Source organism: Medicago sativa, chromosome 4 (assembly GCF_051527215.1).
Source record: "Medicago sativa cultivar Bolivia chromosome 4, Bolivia_mono, whole genome shotgun sequence".
Classification (NCBI taxonomy): domain Eukaryota; kingdom Viridiplantae; phylum Streptophyta; class Magnoliopsida; order Fabales; family Fabaceae; genus Medicago; species Medicago sativa.
Window position 1 is genome coordinate 61,941,531 of NC_140752.1, and position 19,051 is coordinate 61,960,581.

Consider the following 19,051-nt stretch of genomic DNA (forward strand, 5'->3'; position numbering starts at 1 on the left):
GAATTTTTCAAAACACAATTCAACCCCCCTTCTTGTGTTTTTCTCACCTTCAGAGGCTGCAATCTTCCTCTAAGGCATTTTTAGAAACTGTAACTCAGAGATGCTCATTTGCTTTGGAGAAAACACTGGCATAGGGAACTCTCTACATGCTGAACTGTCTGGTGCTATGAGAGCTATTGAGCTAGCTATTACTCACCAATGGTTAAATCTTCAGTTGGAAGTAGACTATGAGCTGGTTATTAGGGCTTTCAAAAACCATTCTTTAGTTCCTTAGCACTTAAGAAATAAGTGGATGAATTGCATGCTGCTAACTAGAAACATGAATCTTCTTGCTACTCACATATTTAGGGAAGGAAATGTCTGTGCAGACCAACTGACTTTCATTGGACACAATCTTGAAAATTTTACAGTTTGGATGAATGTACCTAGTAGCATCACAGAACCATACACAAAAAATAGATTAGGCATGCCTAACTTTAGGTTTGTCACCTACTAAGGAGGTTTTTGGTTTGGTCCCCCTCCTTTATTTTTGTATTTTCCTTTCCTATCTTTATTTATATTTTTGATAGTCTAGCACTTTGCTAGCTATCTTTTTGCAACAAAAAAAAAAGGATTTTTTTTAGGGGCGTGTAGTATATATAAGTTTAATCTAAAGTTTTTCAATATTCTCTATGATCAAATTAAGGTAAAAATATTTGCACTAATATAATAAGGGAAATGCTAATCGGTGCCCCGGGGCACTAGTTAAAGATATCAAAAAGGAAATTATATAGTAATTAATGCATTGAAATTGTGTAATTAATTTATAATAAAGTCAAAAATAGTTTCCTTTCATGGTAATAATTCCCTTTTATAGTATGCTTAACCAGTGCCCCGGGGACACCGGTTAACAGGACCCATATAATAGTACACTTCCGAACTTGTCATAAAAATTGAAGGGCCATAAAAACATAGATTAAAGTTTGAGGTATATAGTAAAGGTACAAACATTATGACATATAAATACAAATTAAAACGATACTTTTAGTGGTAATACAATTATTTTTAAACTTAATTATTCAAGTATCTCGTACTGACAAAAACGATTAACACACTTCATAACTGGTGGTAAAAATGCCTCTGGACAATCATCATCTTTTTCACAAGGAAGGCGAGCTGTATTGTTAAAAAAGAAAAAAAAAGAAAAATTGTCATTAAAAGGTGATGTGTGTTTAAGTTGGAAAGGAAAATTTGAGAATGCTATAAAAAATAACATACTTCTGAAGGTTGCAAGAAGAAACGGAGAAACAAAGATAATCAAAGCATAAACAACAAACATGAAAATTTTAGCCATAATTTTGTTGCTCTGGACGTAATAAATGTATTTTTTTATTTCTTTATATGTGAAAATTTCATTTTTTGTTAACTTCAATTAAATAGTTTTTAGAACTTTAGATTTGCAAGAAGACAATTATAAAATTAGAATTAATATTAAATTTCTCTAAGCAATATGTTGCGTGTACCCCTTGAGTTAGTTCAATAGATCACTTAATCAAGTAAAACCATCACAAAACATATTTTTTGCCACCCATTATTTTTAAATTAAATTCATTATATATATATATATATATATATATATATATATATATATATATATATATATATATATATCACGGGTGTGTGCGTGTGTTAAATTGCAACCTTTAAAATTTTGGATACTTCTCAACTTTGAGAAGAGATCTAGATTTACTAATCTAAAGAATGCATCAAAATGAATTTGTACTTGAAGAGTTTTGATGAATGTGTTTTTTTCAGAACTATCAAATAATGAAGATATATAAGGGATAGTGAATATGACACAAGGGATGGAGAAGATGACACAATGATGTTATATTTGTTCATTCTAATTGGGTTAGTCTAGTCCCACAAATTATGAGATTTTCCATTATGGTGTTTGAGAGACATTCTCAAATACCGTACTATTTTATCTTCTTTTATTTATTTGTTTGACTGTACAAGTTTTGGAAAACCTCTTCAAACTTTAGACAATGCTAGAATTCACTTTTAACACTTTAAAAATGATTGTGTTGTCCTATCAACTAATTATAACCGCTTCTTATGATCATGATATGATCCTGATCAATTTGATCTCACAATGACCTACCTCTCTCTCTATAAGTTTAATCTATAATCACACTTGACGAATATGAAATTCTTAGCTACCATATTGAGGAAATATGCTTCAACCTCGTGGGTAGTGATGTAATGTTGTGAAAAGGCTTCAAACTAATGACGTTAAACAAACTCTTATTGGGAGGCAACCAAATTTTCTATCCATATTTTTTACTTTCACTATTTTATGCTTTATGTACCATATAAGTCATTTTGAACATGAACCAGTTATGTTTCGTTGAATTTTGGATAAAAAGAATTGAAACACCTATTTATGTCAAAATGGCTAAGCAAGAAAAACAACTTGCTAAGTGAATCTTGGAAAATCAAGAGATTGCTTTATGCCTTTCTTGCTAAGCGAGATAACAAGTCTCTAGCAAGTTTTGAACAGTTCCAAATTATAAAATTATCAGCTACTCCAATTAACTACGTACAATTTATTACTTTGTAACCTTTGCCACTATTCTGAAAGAAGAAATATTTAATTTCTAAACCTTAATATCCTCCATTTTTTGCGTCATCCTTCTTTTGAAAAAAAAAAGATCTCTCACACAGGGGCGGACCTAAACAGGTCCTGGTGTGGCAAGTGCCACACCAAACCAAGCTGATTTTTTTTTTTAATATATGAAGACAATGAATTGAAACAATAAACTGAAACTAAATCCCTCAATCACAAGCAAAGTACTAGTGGAAAAGAAGAAGAAATCACTTGCAGAAACCATGGAACCTTCAAGTAAGAAAGGAAAAGGATGAAGAAATGTGTTGAAGAAGAAGCAGAAAGCAGCACAGCCACTCTGTTTGAAGAAAGCAGAAAGCAGAAAGAAGCAGAAAGCAGAAAGAAGCAGAAGCAGAAATGTGTTTGTTGTTATGGGCTTGGGCCTCATATTTGCACATGTTATTGAAAATTAATCTTCTTACTTTAAAAATTGCTCATTTACACCCAAAATTTACTCTAATAATTGTGATGCAAGTTATCTGCTGCTCATTGCAAACGGTAGTTAACCCATGCTCGGTATTTAATTATTTGATAAAAAGTTGTGCCTCACCAATATTGGGAGTCCAGGTCTGCCCCTGCTCTCACATCAACAAAACCAAAATTTCAAGTTCTTGGACTTTCATTGCATTAAACCCACATTCAAATTTCATCTTCAAAAGCATCCGGTAGTAAATCATCCGGTCACAATTATAAGCAAATATTCACTTTTTAAGTTGTGGTCTATCATATAGACTACACATATCATTTATTGAATAAACTTAAAAATTGAATTTTTGCTTATAATTATGATCGGAAGATGTATGTGGAGTATTAGTGAATTAAAACAAATTGGTAATTCATTTATCAAGTTCCCATGGTAAGTTTTCGATTTTCTTAAAGAGAAAAATGGGAACTTTTGTAAAATAGAACTTTTGAGTGTATTTTTTTTTTTGACAAACTTTTGAGTGTATTTAAAAGCTCATTTATTCCAATAACATCTTCAGAGTATAATAAAGCTCATTTATTATTGTTGTGGTGCTGCTATTGTTGTCGTTGCTGCTATTGTTGGTTGTCGTAGCTATTGTTGCCGATTTTGTTGTGGTTGTTATTATTGTTCTTGAATTTGAAGTAGTTGAAGTCTCTCCTAGAAGTAAGGACCCAATGAGACGCTTATGCTTTGATTCATAAAAAATAAATTCTAAGAGATTCTTTTATTTTTGTTTCAAATTCAAATCATTTTCTTTTCTTTGACAAGATAAGTAAAACTTGTACTCCCTCCGTTTCAAAATGAGTGTCGTTTTAGGCGTTTACACACTTATTAAGAAATGCAATGATTAAGAGAAAGAGAATGGTTATTTTACCAAATTATCCTTATTAACTATTGGTTAGTTTTAAAAGTAATATTTTGGAAGTAGTGTGCAGAGTATTAATTGGAGGGTACAATTGAAAAGAAAAAGTTATTATTGCATTGGAAACTGAAAGCGACACTCATTTTGAAACAAATTTTTTTGGCTAAAGCGACACTCATTTTGAAACAGAGGGAGTATAATATAATACCACTCATATACACTTGTACTACTTAATTAAAATTCGATCTCAATCTTTCTTTCTTTTTTTAACTAAAATCTAGGTGGAATATGATCAATTGATACCACAATGTCAAACTTAATATCTATGATAATTCTTTACCATAACCGTATTACAAAATCCACCGTTGCATTGAAAGTTATTATCACATAGATTATGTCATTATCAAATTTAGTTATTTTGTTCATTCCAGTTCACTAAGTAATTGCAACTATTTTGGAAAGTTATAAAGAGTTCTTTCTAAATTTCATAAAAAAAAAACCCTTAAAAAGTTAATTTGTAAATTAATTTGTTTCAGTTCAAAAACCATATTTAAATCTTGACTATATTACATACAATTTTCACATTTGACATCTTATAATTTTAATCTATAATTTTGTTTAAAAAAAAAAAGAAATCATAATTTAAAAAAAAAAAATCATCATATGATACTTTTAAACTATAATAAATATGAAATCATAATTTAAAAAAAAAAAATCATCATATGATACTTTTAAACTATAATAAATATTTTTTCACATCTTTGCGGAGTATTTATACAACTAATTTTTTTTTTGTCATTCATTACTTTTAATTTGGTTCTATTTTGAGATTTTTCTCGAATCAATATCTATTAAGAAAGGCTAAAAGGTAAAATATATTTCACTTTCATGATCGCCGCATATAATTTATTTGAGATCCTTACTAAGATTAAGTAGTCAATTGAGTGAGGTAAATAGATAAAGACGGCATGTTTATAGAGAAATTTAAAATTAATTCAAATTTTATAAATGGCTTCTTGAAACTCCTAAATTCTAAAATGAATTTAAATGAAGTCAATAAAACATGAAATTTTCACTTATAAAGGGATCAAGTTTTGACTATCTTATTACATACAAAGGAGAAAAAATATGGCTCAAATTCTCTTGTTTGCTTATGTTTTCATCATCTATATTTCTCTATTTCTTGTTGTAACCAATGGTGGTATGTCATTTTTCATACCATTTTCTAATTTGTTAATTCATCCTATACACTATACTTTTTAATAACATTCTTTTTTCTTATTTGACATTGCAGTAAAAATTCCGTGTGTTAAAGACACTGATTGTCCAACTTTGCCTTGCCCTCTATATTCGAAGTGTGTTGATGGATTTTGTAAGATGCTTTCCATGTGTTGATGGATTTTGTAAGATACTTTCCATCTAAGTATGTAATTTTATTTGTATTTCATAATGTTTGTATTTTATAATTTATCTCAAAGTTTGATTTATGTTTCTCTCGTATCAAAAACAACTTTGTCTTTGCATAATTACGTCACTTTAATAAATAAAAGACAATATATGATTATGTAGATTAATTATTCAATCTCTTTTTTGGGTGTAAATACGAACTGAGAATAACTACTATAAACTCACACACAAAGCGTAAGATGTAAGTACATATTGTGACAATAACCACTAGACACCATGAAAATTATCCAGCTTAATGATGTCGGTACATATGTGCTAGGCCTTAAAGACGATTAATCATTTAATTTATTCTGCGTCTACAATTAATATGTTTACAACCGGTTGTTTATATTCACTGAATAACGTGACAATACACACATGATGTATATATGCAATCTAATTGTCTAATATATAAGTGATAAAAGTAAGCTATTAAAAAATTAATAAAAAAAAACTTAATTAGGTGTATTTTTGTGTGTTTTTCATATTATTTTTAACTAAATTACTCATAATTTCTTCAAACCCATAATTTTCTCAACGTATGCTATAGCCACACGAGGTGTATATGTTAATGATTCTATTAAAAAGTTGATTTATGTCTAATATTTTAATTATTGTAAAATATAATATTTAGTAAATTAATTTTAATATATGTATCCATTTGTTTTGGTTTTGTCCTTAAAAAATAGGTTTTGGTTTTGAGTTTTGAAAGAATACATTCTTTACTTTCAACAAAATGATGAATCACTGAAAAGAAAAAAGAAAAAGTAATGATGACTATACTTTTTTTTTAACACATCAAAATGGAATAAATTGCTCAAAAGCAAAGTGATTCACCCCGCATAAGGTGTGCTAAAAATGTTGAATCGCTCAAAGTCTATTACAAACAACATGCACCTAACAAAGATGCCACCACCAAAGAAATAAATAAGTAAAATTACATGATACCCATACAAAGGAGTGGCTGTCTCCACCAATCGTGAAAACCAAACGAAATTGGTACAAAATTCGAAGAGAGCCATAAAAAGGAATTCAGCTTCACTTTTTCAACAATAATGAGAGGATCAATAACTGCATTTTTTAAGACACAGTTGTTTTTCTCCTTCCAAATTTCCGAAATACAAGCAAGCCAAATAACCTTAAGATAAAAATGAGAAGGTCGCGGGAGTCCCGCCAAATGAATAAACTGAAAGTAATGGTCCATTACCGAGCCTGGAAAGACGCAAGGGACACCAAGCCAATGACAGACTAAATACCAGACGCTCCCAACACAAGTCACACCCAATGAAGAGATGATCCGCCGTCTCAGAGAAACCACATCCACCAACACATAAGTTGTCGATAGGTTGGAGAACATGTCGACGCACCAAATTTGATCTTGTTGGAATTCTATCTTGAAGGAGACGCCAAACAAACAGAAATACTTTTGTAGGAACTAGTTTGTGCCACACATTATTAACCAAACCATCAGCCACTTGTTCATTTATAGTGATTAGGAAACGATAAGTCCCACTAACCGAATAGCCATGAATCGGATCAAGCAACCACCGCCAATGGTCCTGAATGTTTTCCTGCAAAACAACGTTATTTAACAGAGTAGCACACTCCCTCACAATATCCTCCTCCCACGCTAGCAAACGACGCCTCCAAACCGACCCATTCCCGCCTTCCTCCCACCCCACTCTCGCCATCTCCTCCACCGAACAATTCTTATGCACCGATAACTCATAAAGGCGACTGAATTGAAGTTTTAAGGGAACTCCACCCAGCCAATTATCAGTCCAAAAGAAAGTGTTACGCCCATTATCTACCACCCGCCTAATATTGTTATCAAACCAACTTCCTACTGCCGACCCGCTCCCTTCCCTTACGTTGCATATCATCCTCCACCACCTAGACACATTTCTACCTCCTTCCTTAATACGACCACCTACTTCCTTCCTAATATTGTTCAATATTGTTATAACTTTTATTTTGGGTGAAAAAAAACATTTATTTAAAGAGTGTCTCAGATATCTCGTTAACATTTTCCTTAGATTGAATGTTTTTATCTATTACAGCGGGCTGAATGTAAAGATATACCCGTTAAAATGGTGTAGCTGGTAGATTATTGTGAGATAGCAAGTAGAATGAATACTAAAAAAATTATAAAAAAGGTAGTAAAAATAAAGAAAATTCTCTCTCTAAACCTAGCCGCTCATCTGTTTTCTTTTCATCTTTTCTTCTTCATCCACGTGAGAAAAATGATTTAAGACTAATTTTTCATTCAAAATTGCTCATCTAAATCATTATTTCTTCCTTTTTCTTTAAATAAGTGATTATTTTTCTTTGATAATTTCGTCATTTGATTAAGACATTGTTTTGTCGTTCTTCTTCTTAATGCGGAACTTTTTTTGTTGTTGTCTCATTGTGGTGTTTGTTCGATTCTATCCAATATTGTTCAATAGACGACTTATTGGCATCATTAACGGTAGATCATAAATCATGGGTATCCCAAACACTTTAATTTCGTCATATTTTTTGGATTTTTGACTTTTACGATGTTAATATGAGTGTTTATGATTTTGTTTGTAAATTTATCTTTTTTAGCAATTTTTAATTTGTGTTGTTCGATCCACTCCTCTAATTTAAATGAATGAATGTTACTATATTTTAGTCTAAGATGTAAAAGCCAATTATTCCTTAAAAAAAAATGTAAAAGCCAATAAAACATTATTTTTTGGATAATGCTACTTGGGTCAATTTTTTTTACCAAGATCATATAAACAAAAAATGATCATAAGAATTATAGTAAAAGTTTACTAAGTAGCATGATTAGAAAAATGCATTAAAATCACTCGGTAGCAAAGGTACAAAAATCACAAAACATTTTGCTAATTGTATCCATATCAAGAGTTCTACGGAAAGCACGAATTTCTGTCCGAAAGGTGTGCAATTTTTTGAACTCCACAAGTAAACGAGCACATTGATCCCTCAAAGTCTTCAAGTCATAGAGGTATGCTATCTTCATCCTCTCAATTACATTCTGTGTAGTGAGATCTTTTATGATCCTTATCTCAATATCCTTTATCAGATCAATTACATCATATTTCTTTGCAGCTTCTAATAACTCCTCACTATAATTCAGAAGATCCTCGTCTCTCACGATATCGTAGAAGTAATCTATAAATATTTGACATGGTATAGTTGTCATATCTGAGATGGAAATACTATCAACGGAATCCTCCTCGAACATTTGCTTAAAAACACTTGACTTTGAACCAAGAGCAAACTTATGGGCCATAATAGTTTGTTTAGATGCATCGATATAGATTGTTGTGTCTTTGTCTCCTCGAATCAATGGATCATCAGATGATAATTTATATCGCTTAAATCCATTAGCTCGGAAAGATTCTCCGTTCTTCATTCAAAATTTTAAAACGAAAATAGTAAATAACTCGGTATGTAACTAAGTTATGTTATGTCTCCATCAGTTGAAACAATGTAAATATTTGTACTTACAGCTGTGTTTGAAGATTGCAAACTTGAGAACTCTACCTCAATGTAGTATGCCTCAGGCAGCTCAATATCACACATCCAAGTAAAAGTGCCTCGTTCTAAGCCTAAGTTGAATTGCCAGTCTCTAACTTCTTCTACATTAATATAGAAAAGACAGAAAGTATATTAGTATATATTATGGATCTATTTGATCTGCAAAATATAAATACTAGACAAAAAACACAGGATAGGACAACTGCGGGTACCCATTCGAACCCGCCCCAATTTGACGGAGAAAACCCAAGTTGATTGGGTCTGGATTTTCCCTAATTTCAAAAGACGGGGGTTGGGCGGTTAATGGGGATATTGGTGGCCATCCAAACCCGCCCCGCATATATCGAAATCATATTTTACATCTCTTCAAATTAAAATCTTTAAACAAACTCGTAAATTACAAACTAGTTGTTTTGCTCTATCATTTCTTTGTTTACAAATATTATATTGTTGAAAAAAAAAATAGTATAGATTTTTAACTTTTAATATAAAAAATACCAAAATACAACTCAAGTTCATGTGGGGTGGCGAGAAACGGGGATACCCAAACCCTGTCAGGTATGGGTTTGGGGTTCTACATTTTATCTCCTAATTGTTTGGGATACCCGAATTTTATGGGTTTGGGGAGGGCAAAACCGGACCCGGTCTACCCAATTGGTATCTCTAAAAAAATATCAAAATTAACAAGAAAAAATTTACATTTAAATTCTGTAAGTGCTTAGATACTAGTGTAATTAAATCACCTGACATGGCCAGAATTTGACTTTGTTTTCCGATAGTGTCCAAAACCCTAATTTGAAAAGATGCAATGGGGGGATTTAAACCACCCACAATTTTATAATTGGGATACAATGAGATATTAGAAGCACCCCACGAGCGAGATATCATTATTCTCCTGGAGGAATAAAAAAAAAAAATTGGCTGATTAATCGATGCATGCAAAATTAAAAAACATAGAGAGAAAGAGAGGGAGTGAGAAAATATATACCACTGCCACATATCAATTTTGAATGTATCAGATATGTGTTGTTTGGGTTCATTCTGATCCAAGTAGTTGACATCCACTTTCCAATGAGCAAGGTAACCCACTGATTTGACAAGATAGGCCATTGTTTTTCTTTCCAGTTCTTTCTCTAAAGAAATACAAAAAACATACAAAAAGCAGTGTTGAGTTTTACACAAGCATTGAACAAAAACACGAAATCAGAAATTAGACACAAAAATAAGCAACAATCCAAGTATCAACCTGGTGAATGTGAGGGCTGCGTCGGTCGCGATGCTGTAAGGGAGATTGGAAGGAAAATAATGGTTTGTGGTGGTCGGAGTTAATTAAATCTTAGAGAGAAGTTGTTTGATGGAGAAAAAAGAAACAAAACAAGAAGAAACGGGACAGAAAGAAAGAAGGAATACGCTGGTAGAGAAAAAGAAAATACGACTGATGAGGTGTGGGAGTATGGGAGTATCGGCAAAAGTTATGGTGCATAAGCCATAACTTATGCATCATGCATAAGTACTTGTCAACCATCAGATCATGCTTAATCTAACGGTTCACAGCTCACATCTCACACCCACACTTTGATTGCAGAAAATCATTCTTGCTCGCACTCGTTTTCGCAATCAACTGCTCCAACGTTACCTTGCTTGCCCTGACCCTTGCTCCGATGTCGTTTTCCGGCTAGGTCACGGCGACTCAACTGCTCCGACTTGATTCCTCCGACGTTGCTCTCTTGGTCGCGCTGGAACTTGCTCCGACGTGGTTTTTCGGCTAGGTCACGGCGTGACTCAACTGCTCCGACGTTCCTCCGACTCAATTGCTCCGACGTTTCTCTCTTGCTCGCGCTTACGCTTGCTCCGACGTGGTTTTCCGGCTAGGTCACGGCCTGATTTCACCGGCATTCACCCTTGCTCGCCGCTCCGGTTAGCTTTCAATTATATATTTATTGCGTTCATCTTCTATTATGAACTTGATTCTGGTGGTTTTGAATTAATTCTGAGATGTTTTGGTTGCTTACAGAATTGATTCTTACGCACAAATTTGTAGCTTTTGATTTTTATGCACAAATTTATAGTTCAACTCACTTTTAGCCAAAATCAATTCACAAACATACCTATGTGAGAGAATTATGGATTGTAGTGCATTGAAAACACTTGAATTGACCAGTCTTTAGTATAAGCACTTTAGCATTGTAGTGTATTGAAAACACTTGAATTGACTCATAATTTTCTAGAAACTTTTGCATTTTTTCATGAATGATATACCTGCTACTCTGGTTTGCTTCTATTAAATAAGGTTTTGAATGAGGTTTTGAATGATATCCTAGAATTTGTTAAAGCACCCAAGCAATGTATGCATCCTTGCAATAAATGATTCATTGTGTTTCTCCTTGGTTGTGACCTAAGAAAATTGCATTCCTACTGCCAAAACTGAGTTTTCTACTTCATGAATCGACTCAGTTCTATCTGAATTGTATCACAAAGTTTCTGACTTTGTGTGAATCGTTTCATAAAATTCAGAATAGATTCAATTTTGAGTCGTCTAAAAAATGTGTGAATCGTATCACAAAACTCATATTTATGTTGGTCAATAGAGCTGCAATTTTGCTGTCCCACAAAAAACACCACCAATACACTGGTAGTTTTCATTTCTTTGATGTTGATTTCAACCATGGTAGTAGTCATGGTTGTCATTGTCAAACTCTTGAGTTTGCGGTGGTCACGAAAATGATTAAACACACATGTATCGAGTAAACTCTGATAACATGTTTAATTCTCGATTTTACTAGCAAATTTACAATTTTACATTGGTTTGGCCTTAAAATGGAAAATTTTGATCAATGTTATTCAGTATCTGGTTTAGTTATTTACGTGTTGCAATATATTTGGTATCTGGTTTGGCCTACTACTAGTTGTTGAACCAAATCCTATTGTTTGTTGACACGCCTGCCTGATTTTGGATGTTTTCTTTTCTTCATCTCTACACCCTTGCATTACTACTTATCTGTCAGATGTAAAACCATTTAGGGGTCTTAACAATATTGTATTAACTCCCCATGTTTCATGTTGTACAATTAGTATAAAAATGATTTTTGTATTTGTTTATGTGACGAACTGTAACTTCTACCTAAGCATGACAATATTTGATAGATGTTACCATTGGAATGGATTTGTGATAGACATGTCATTGTTACCTTTACGTTACTTTATGCATCCATTTATAATATTCATCATACCTTAATGGATTTTTTTTCTCCAGGATTGGTTTTCTTTACTATTCGATGGTGGAATCCTGAGACCTTAGAAGCTATGCGACCAGAGGGAGCTGCCGCAAGAGTTACATGGCCTTATATCGAAGATAAATCCTATCTATGTACATGGCTGTTTCTGGTTCCCTTAGTAGTTTACACCTTGTGGCAGGTTCTATACTACCTCATTGTCAATGTCTTACGCCGACAACAATTTTTAAGAGATCCTGAAGTCATGACTTCCTATAGGTAATCATCTCTTCTCATTCGGTTTAGCCAGTTATGTTCGCTTTAGACCAATAGAGTTTCAAAAGGTTGTCCACAATCGTGATTGGAACCACACTAGCTGTAGTTGGCTGCTTTTCTCTACAATATCAAGGGTCACAGTGTACTTGACTATTATTTATCATTGCTTCAAGTGGCATTAGCGATCGTTTTGCAACTGTCATCCCTTGAGGTTATAAGATCAAGCTCTTACAACTGAGCTGAAATCATGGACATCTGACTATTATTTAAAACGTTCCTTCAGACTGTTTTTGTACAGTATGTGTTTTAGAGTGGTAGAGCATTCTTTGACGCTAAACATTTTATTAATCTTACATTTTTTAGGGAACTTTCTAAAAAAGCTCAGAAAGCAAATAACATGTGGTGGCGCTTGACTGGCTTGCTCGGGGATCAAAACTGCTTGTTAATGTTCATTCTTCTTCAAGGAATGTTTACGGTGGCAACGATGGCGTTGACTGTTCCGATATTCTTGTTCTATAAATTGGCCGTGGTTTTCCAAATACTGAAGGTTTCAGCATCAGTGTGGAATAGAGCAAGCTTTCTGTTAGAGGTTATGCCTAGGCAGGTTATTCTCAAGGAGAAAAAGAAATCAGAGATGCAAACTGTTCCAATACTAAATGATCAATCATAGATGATGATAAAGTTAAAATGATAGGAAGTTCAACAAATCTGTTGTGATAGATGTCTCCGAGTCCCAACATGGATTAATTTCCATAGTATGACCGAAGTAATCATACTTGTTGTGGAGCACTTGTTATTGGAAATTATAACATTCACATTCTTTGTTGTTACGTATTCATGATTATAGGTTGTTACAAAACCATTAGACAGTTAGTTTGGTTTCGCATAGAACACTAGCAAAACCATTGAACCATACTTATGGTTTCAGTAATTGTTTTTATTTAAAACCATTTATCAATAATAATTTTCACTATTCTTTTATTTTATTTACCATTTGACAATTATTTAATAGGTTATGAGTCTGTACTATTAAGTGGTTACTTAATAATGATTATCACATTTTTTTTATTACAAAACCATTAGACAATTATTTTGGTTTCACATTGAAAACTATCAAAATGTGTACTATTAAGTGGTTACATTGAAAACTAATTTTAATAAAATTGAACATTCTTGGGCCAAAAATTACATAAAATGAACGGTATACAATGATAGATACTATAAAAAGACACAACCAACTGATTATGTCACTTTTCGTAGAAACTCGAGAGGTTTAACACGAAAAACAAACATAAAATAAAGCAAAAGTATCTTTTCTTTTTCTAGAAGATAAATTGTTTAAAACAAATTAATAATTTCATTTAAAACCATTAGGCAGTTATTTTGGTTTCACATAGAACACTATCAAAACCATTTAACCGTACTTACGGTTTCAGTATTCCATGCCCCTAATTTTAGTAAAATTAAATTAAATTGAACATTATTGGGCCAAAAATTAAATAAGATGAATAGTATAATATGATAGATACTATAAAAAGACACACCTAACTATCAAAACCATTAAACCATACTTATGGTTTCAGTATTCCATACCCCCTAAGTTTGTTTCACCATAAACTTTATACAAATCCAAAAATTCATAAACTTGATACAAACATTAACAAGAAACTTAACACTAATCTAGAAATCCAGAAATTCAATAAAAAAAAACATTAACGTGCTAGCTTTTGAATCAATTCTTCATCAGCTGAACTTCCTTCATCAGAATCTTGTGCAACATGTTATTGTTTCTTTATTTGATGCTTCTTTTCTTTACCCTTGGACTTTCTTGTTTTCTGCTCCTTCTTTTTACCACCATCAGATGATGAAGTTGTGTCATTCCTTTCCTCCTCATCCATTTGTGTTAGCCCAAAACTGAATGATGGCAATGGCTCTAGCTTTTTAGTTTTTTTCACCTGCATGATCAAAGAAAACCATTAAATACATCTAATGGTTTTGGAGTACAACTCACCAAAACCATTTCCACAGCACAATGGTTTTAGCTTAGTTTTTAGAGTTTAACAAAGTTCTAACAAAGTGCATTGTGGTGTATGGCTTCTAAATCTCTATGTCCATATTACATCTTATTTTCACTTATATTTCTGGCTCTTGTGTATTTTTTCCTAACAAAAATAACAATACTGAATTTTTTGTTATATTCAAATAATTCATACGCACATACAATAAAACCAAACATATTAGTGTCAGGCTTCATAAGGATGGAGCAAGTAATTGAAATGTGGCAAAAACATTGAAAGAAAACCAGTGCATCGGCCATTTGATCTCAGTTTATATGATCTCAGTTTATATGATCCCAGTGCATCGGCAAAAGCATTGAAAGAAAAACATTTGATCTCAGTTGATATGATATCCAACTGTTGAGTTGGATCATGTGCCATTGGATTTTCAATAAATCTAAGTCAGTAAATTCATGTGCTGACCAAAACAAAATCATAAGCACATGATCAGAAACTTGCAGCTAGATCCTTTCAAATATTGTATTTGTGAGTGACAGAAGTAAAAAGAGCGATAAATTTAACCGGTCAATCGTTAGAATGCATTTAAAGTGGTATATAGTAAGCGTCATATCATAAACACTAAAATTCTACCAATCTTAGACTTGATAACAAGAGTTTAAACACAAAATGGAAAGCTAAGTATGGCAGAGTTTCAAGCACAGAGCAGCAAAGAAGTTGAGACATACGTATCTATCTGCAACAGAACATATAAATATGCTACAATTTTTACCAAAGATTTATCATGCTACCATTTTGGTGTATATAAATGCATTGTGTATCAGATTCCTTAATTTTGTTATGTATTCTCAACTATAACAATTATCATTTGCATATAAAATAGATCTACAAATGTTTTGGAAAAGAACCAAAGTAAAACCATTTACACAGCAAAATTGTTTCAGACTAAAACTTGCAAAAACCATTTACACAGCATATTGGTTTTGGCATATATTTTAAACAAAACATACTATAATAAGCAAATTTAAACACTCAGAAACCATTTATTTGACTTGATTTTCCCCAATTCGAAATTAAAATGTCAATTTAGGGTTACACAGATGCAATTACTTTTCAAATTAAACAAAAACCATTTCTAACTAACAGAAACACTTTCAAAACTCATTGTAATTACTTGATTTTCCCCAATTCGAAATTTGCCAAGTTCAAATTGATCACCTCAATAAGTCGATTTTGAATAAACAGATTATTTTGCAGCTTATGGCATAAGCGCTTATGAATAAGTCATTTCTATAACACTAATTAAAATTGAAAATGATGAAATTGATACAGAAACCTATGATTATGAATTGGAAATAGCTGAAAGCAGATGGATTAATGTCCCGAAAAGCAACAACCTTATCATCCTGCAATTTGGGATTTGGAAAGTTAGAGAGAAAAGAGGAAACAGAAACAACGAAAATTGAAGATAAACACGCGACTAACAGAGTGGAGAATGGTAGTATTGGAGTTGAACGACGGTGGTGAATGAGGTGGTGAACGACGGTCACGAAGACGGTTTCCGGTGGTGAATGTTTGTTACCGGTGGTGGTTGAAGTTGGAAATGGAGAGAAAACGCGTTTCGACGGTGGTGGTGAACGACGGTGGTTGAGATTGAGTTTCGACGGTGGTGGAGATTGAGTGACGGTGGTGGAAATTGAGTTTCGACGGTGGTGAAGATTGGAGTTAACGCGTTTGTGTTTCTGCTTTTTGGCCAGTTTTCTTTTGTTTTCGGGTTTGGGGGGTGTAGGAAGCAATTCTGTTGGGCTACAGGTTAATGGGCTGGACTTATGCTTGGTGCATAAGGATTTTCCTTATGCACCATAACCACACCCTCAAGTTCATGTGGGGTGGAGAGAAACGGGGATACCCAAACCCTGTCGGGTATGGGTTTGGGGTTCTACATTTTATCTCCTAATTGTTTGGGATACCCGAATTTTATGGGTTTGGGGAGGGCAAAACCGGACCCGGTCTACCCAATTGGTATCTCTAAAAAAATATCAAAATTAACAAGAAAAAATTTACATTTAAATTCTGTAAGTGCTTAGATACTAGTGTAATTAAATCACCTGACATGGCCAGAATTTGACTTTGTTTTCCGATAGTGTCCAAAACCCTAATTTGAAAAGATGCAATGGGGGGATTTAAACCACCCACAATTTTATAATTGGGATACAATGAGATATTAGAAGCACTCCACGAGCGAGATATCATTATTCTCCTGGAGGAATAAAAAAAAATTGGCTGATTAATCGATGCATGCAAAATAAAAAACATAGAGAGAAAGAGAGGGAGTGAGAAAATATATACCACTGCCACATATCAATTTTGAATGTATCAGATATGTGTTGTTTGGGTTCATTCTGATCCAAGTAGTTGACATCCACTTTCCAATGAGCAAGGTAACCCACTGATTTGACAAGATAGGCCATTGTTTTTCTTTCTAGTTCTTTCTCTAAAGAAATACAAAAAACATACAAAAAGCAGTGTTGAGTTTTACACAAGCATTGAACAAAAACACGAAATCAGAAATTAGACACAAAAATAAGCAACAATCCAAGTATCAACCTGGTGAATGTGAGGGCTGCGTCGGTCGCGATGCTGTAAGGGAGATTGGAAGGAAAAGAATGGTTTGTGGTGGTCGGAGTTAATTAAATCTTAGAGAGAAGTTGTTTGATGGAGAAAAAAGAAACAAACAAGAAGAAACGGGACAGAAAGAAAGAAGGAATACGCTGGTAGAGAAAAAGAAAATACGACTGATGAGGTGTGGGAGTATGGGAGTATCAGGGTTTTTAACATGTGAGTATTAGGGTTTTTAATGACAATTGGGTTGGGCTTCTATTTTATTAGGGTCATATCGAAGGTAATATTTGATGCTAATATGTAACAAAATAGTTTAGTTGAATGTCATAATTGTCCTAATTCAAATCATAATATTAATTACCATAGACGTTGGTATTGTATCATATCATAATATTTCCATGACATCGATCCTGGTACTAAAACATGACATATAAATTTAAAAGAAAATATGATGTTTGTCGACATATAAATAATATCAATATGCAAGAAAAACCATACTACAAAACAAAGTCCTACACATTACGAAAAACTTCTCTGTAGACCACATTTGATGTCACATCGGTATTGTGATCAGATATGGATGGGCGCATAACATTAGGAAGATAATTTGACTTTAGATAAACTTTAAATGCAATTGTGTGGAGGGAAAAATTAGGTTAAAATTAGGTCAAATTTTTTTGAAGAAATCAAAATGAAATTATATAACACACCAAATAGCAGTTCCTAAGCACAAGGTGTGCCTAAGATACCACTAAAAATTACAAGAGTTCAGAATCACAAAGGACATAGATTACACAAGTTAGCCAATACCCAAATAATCTAAAGGGCTTGACCACCACCTCTGCGTACCATAGACAAACACAGCCTTTTTAGCTTTCATCCACCCTAATGATAACAATAATTTAACCTTATCTAACAGGCGAGGAATAATAGTAACAGTATTATTGAACAACCGGTTATTACGTTCAGTCCGCACTACCCAAGAACACAAGAGCCAAATAAGTTGCATAAACGACCTTTTAGCTTTACCAGCACCTGTCAAATGAGTAAACTGCACAAGATGATCAGCAATAATATTAGAATCCACTCCCGCAATACCAATCCATTCGCGCACCTGCTGCCATAAAGATGCAAACGTAGAACATGATAAAAATAGATGCTCGACCGTCTCCACATGACCGCACCCAGAAACACAAAAAGTATCATCCGCAGGAATAACATCACGAGTAGCCAGGTTAGCTTTCGTTGGTAGTCGATCCCGAAGAAGCCGCCACGCAAAGACTGAGACCTTCAAAGGAACCTGATGATGCCACACCAACTCAAAAGGTAATCCCAACTGAGAATCATCACCGTTTGTCAACAAATCATAGGCACCTCTCACGGAGTACCCCTCTACCGTATCAGGAAGCCACTCCCAAGTATCTGAAACATTAGGAACCAAAGAAATATCAAGTAGTAACACCCTACACTCCTATAGCAAAGCCTCCTCCCACACCCACAACCTACGCTGCCAACTCCACCCCTCCCCACCCTGCTCCATCCCCAAAGAGAAAAAAGAAGCCACTATAATGGTTTTGTTCTCAGCTAAGTCAAATAAATGGGGAAACCGCACACACAATGGAGAACCTCCAATCCACCTATGCGACCAAAACAAGGTCTCAGCACCATCACCCACCCTCCGTCGGACACTATCACCAAACCATCCTCCACCAATGTCACCAACACCATCACGAATCCTACCAACCTCCCGCCACCACGAAGAAACACTCCGGCCCCCCACCTCCAATCTCCCACCTATTTCGCCATAACGGGCGACTAAAACATGATACCACAACCCTTCTCTATCAACTAACATCCTCCAACACCATTTACCTAGTAAAGCAACATTAAACTCCTTCAACTTCCTAACCCCCAAACCTCCATGCTCCTTTTTAAAACACAAGGTATTCCAACGTATCCAAGTAATTGTTCTAC

At 33.7% G+C, this 19,051-nt stretch overlaps 3 protein-coding genes and 1 pseudogene across 3 annotated transcripts; 1 reads left to right on the forward strand and 3 right to left on the reverse strand.

Moving 5' to 3' along the window:
* Window positions 1–6,560: 6,560 nt before the first annotated feature.
* LOC146930472 (uncharacterized) lies at window positions 6,561–7,112 on the reverse strand. The gene has a single exon (XM_085707562.1). It carries the CDS (start codon window positions 7,110–7,112, stop codon window positions 6,561–6,563), a length of 552 nt encoding a protein of 183 aa, XP_085563688.1.
* Window positions 7,113–8,158: 1,046 nt separating this feature from the next.
* On the reverse strand, window positions 8,159–10,081 carry LOC146930473 (BTB/POZ domain-containing protein At1g55760-like). Its single transcript, XM_085702003.1, has 3 exons — window positions 9,696–10,081; window positions 8,923–9,053; window positions 8,159–8,821 (listed from the first exon to the last, which is right to left on the reverse strand). The coding sequence occupies exons 1-3, from the start codon at window positions 10,060–10,062 to the stop codon at window positions 8,255–8,257; spliced, it is 1,065 nt and encodes a 354-aa protein (XP_085558129.1). The 5' UTR covers window positions 10,063–10,081; the 3' UTR covers window positions 8,159–8,254.
* A 2,015-nt stretch (window positions 10,082–12,096) lies between these two features.
* LOC146930474 (glycerophosphocholine acyltransferase 1-like) lies at window positions 12,097–13,421 on the forward strand. The gene is made up of 2 exons (XM_085708302.1): window positions 12,097–12,443; window positions 12,804–13,421. Exons 1-2 carry the CDS (start codon window positions 12,097–12,099, stop codon window positions 13,108–13,110), a joined length of 654 nt encoding a protein of 217 aa, XP_085564428.1. The 3' UTR covers window positions 13,111–13,421.
* Window positions 13,422–17,876: 4,455 nt separating this feature from the next.
* On the reverse strand, window positions 17,877–18,932 carry LOC146930475 (uncharacterized; annotated as a pseudogene).
* Window positions 18,933–19,051: the final 119 nt, after the last annotated feature.

What these genes read in the sequence shown, in the direction of transcription:
- LOC146930473 (XM_085702003.1), bottom strand. Translation starts at nt 10,062, where the DNA reads ATGGCCTATCTTGTCAAATCAGTGGGTTACCTTGCTCATTGGAAAGTG. An exon ending in TCAAATTCTGGCCATGTCAG is followed by an intron (nt 9,054 to 9,695) that starts GTGATTTAATTA and finishes ATATTAATGTAG; the next exon opens with AAGAAGTTAGAGACTGGCAA. An exon ending in TGCAATCTTCAAACACAGCT is followed by an intron (nt 8,822 to 8,922) that starts GTAAGTACAAAT and finishes TTTTGAATGAAG; the next exon opens with AACGGAGAATCTTTCCGAGC.
- LOC146930474 (XM_085708302.1), top strand. Translation starts at nt 12,097, where the DNA reads ATGTTACCATTGGAATGGATTTGTGATAGACATGTCATTGTTACCTTT. An exon ending in GAAGTCATGACTTCCTATAG is followed by an intron (nt 12,444 to 12,803) that starts GTAATCATCTCT and finishes TACATTTTTTAG; the next exon opens with GGAACTTTCTAAAAAAGCTC.
- LOC146930472 (XM_085707562.1), bottom strand. Translation starts at nt 7,112, where the DNA reads ATGGCGAGAGTGGGGTGGGAGGAAGGCGGGAATGGGTCGGTTTGGAGG.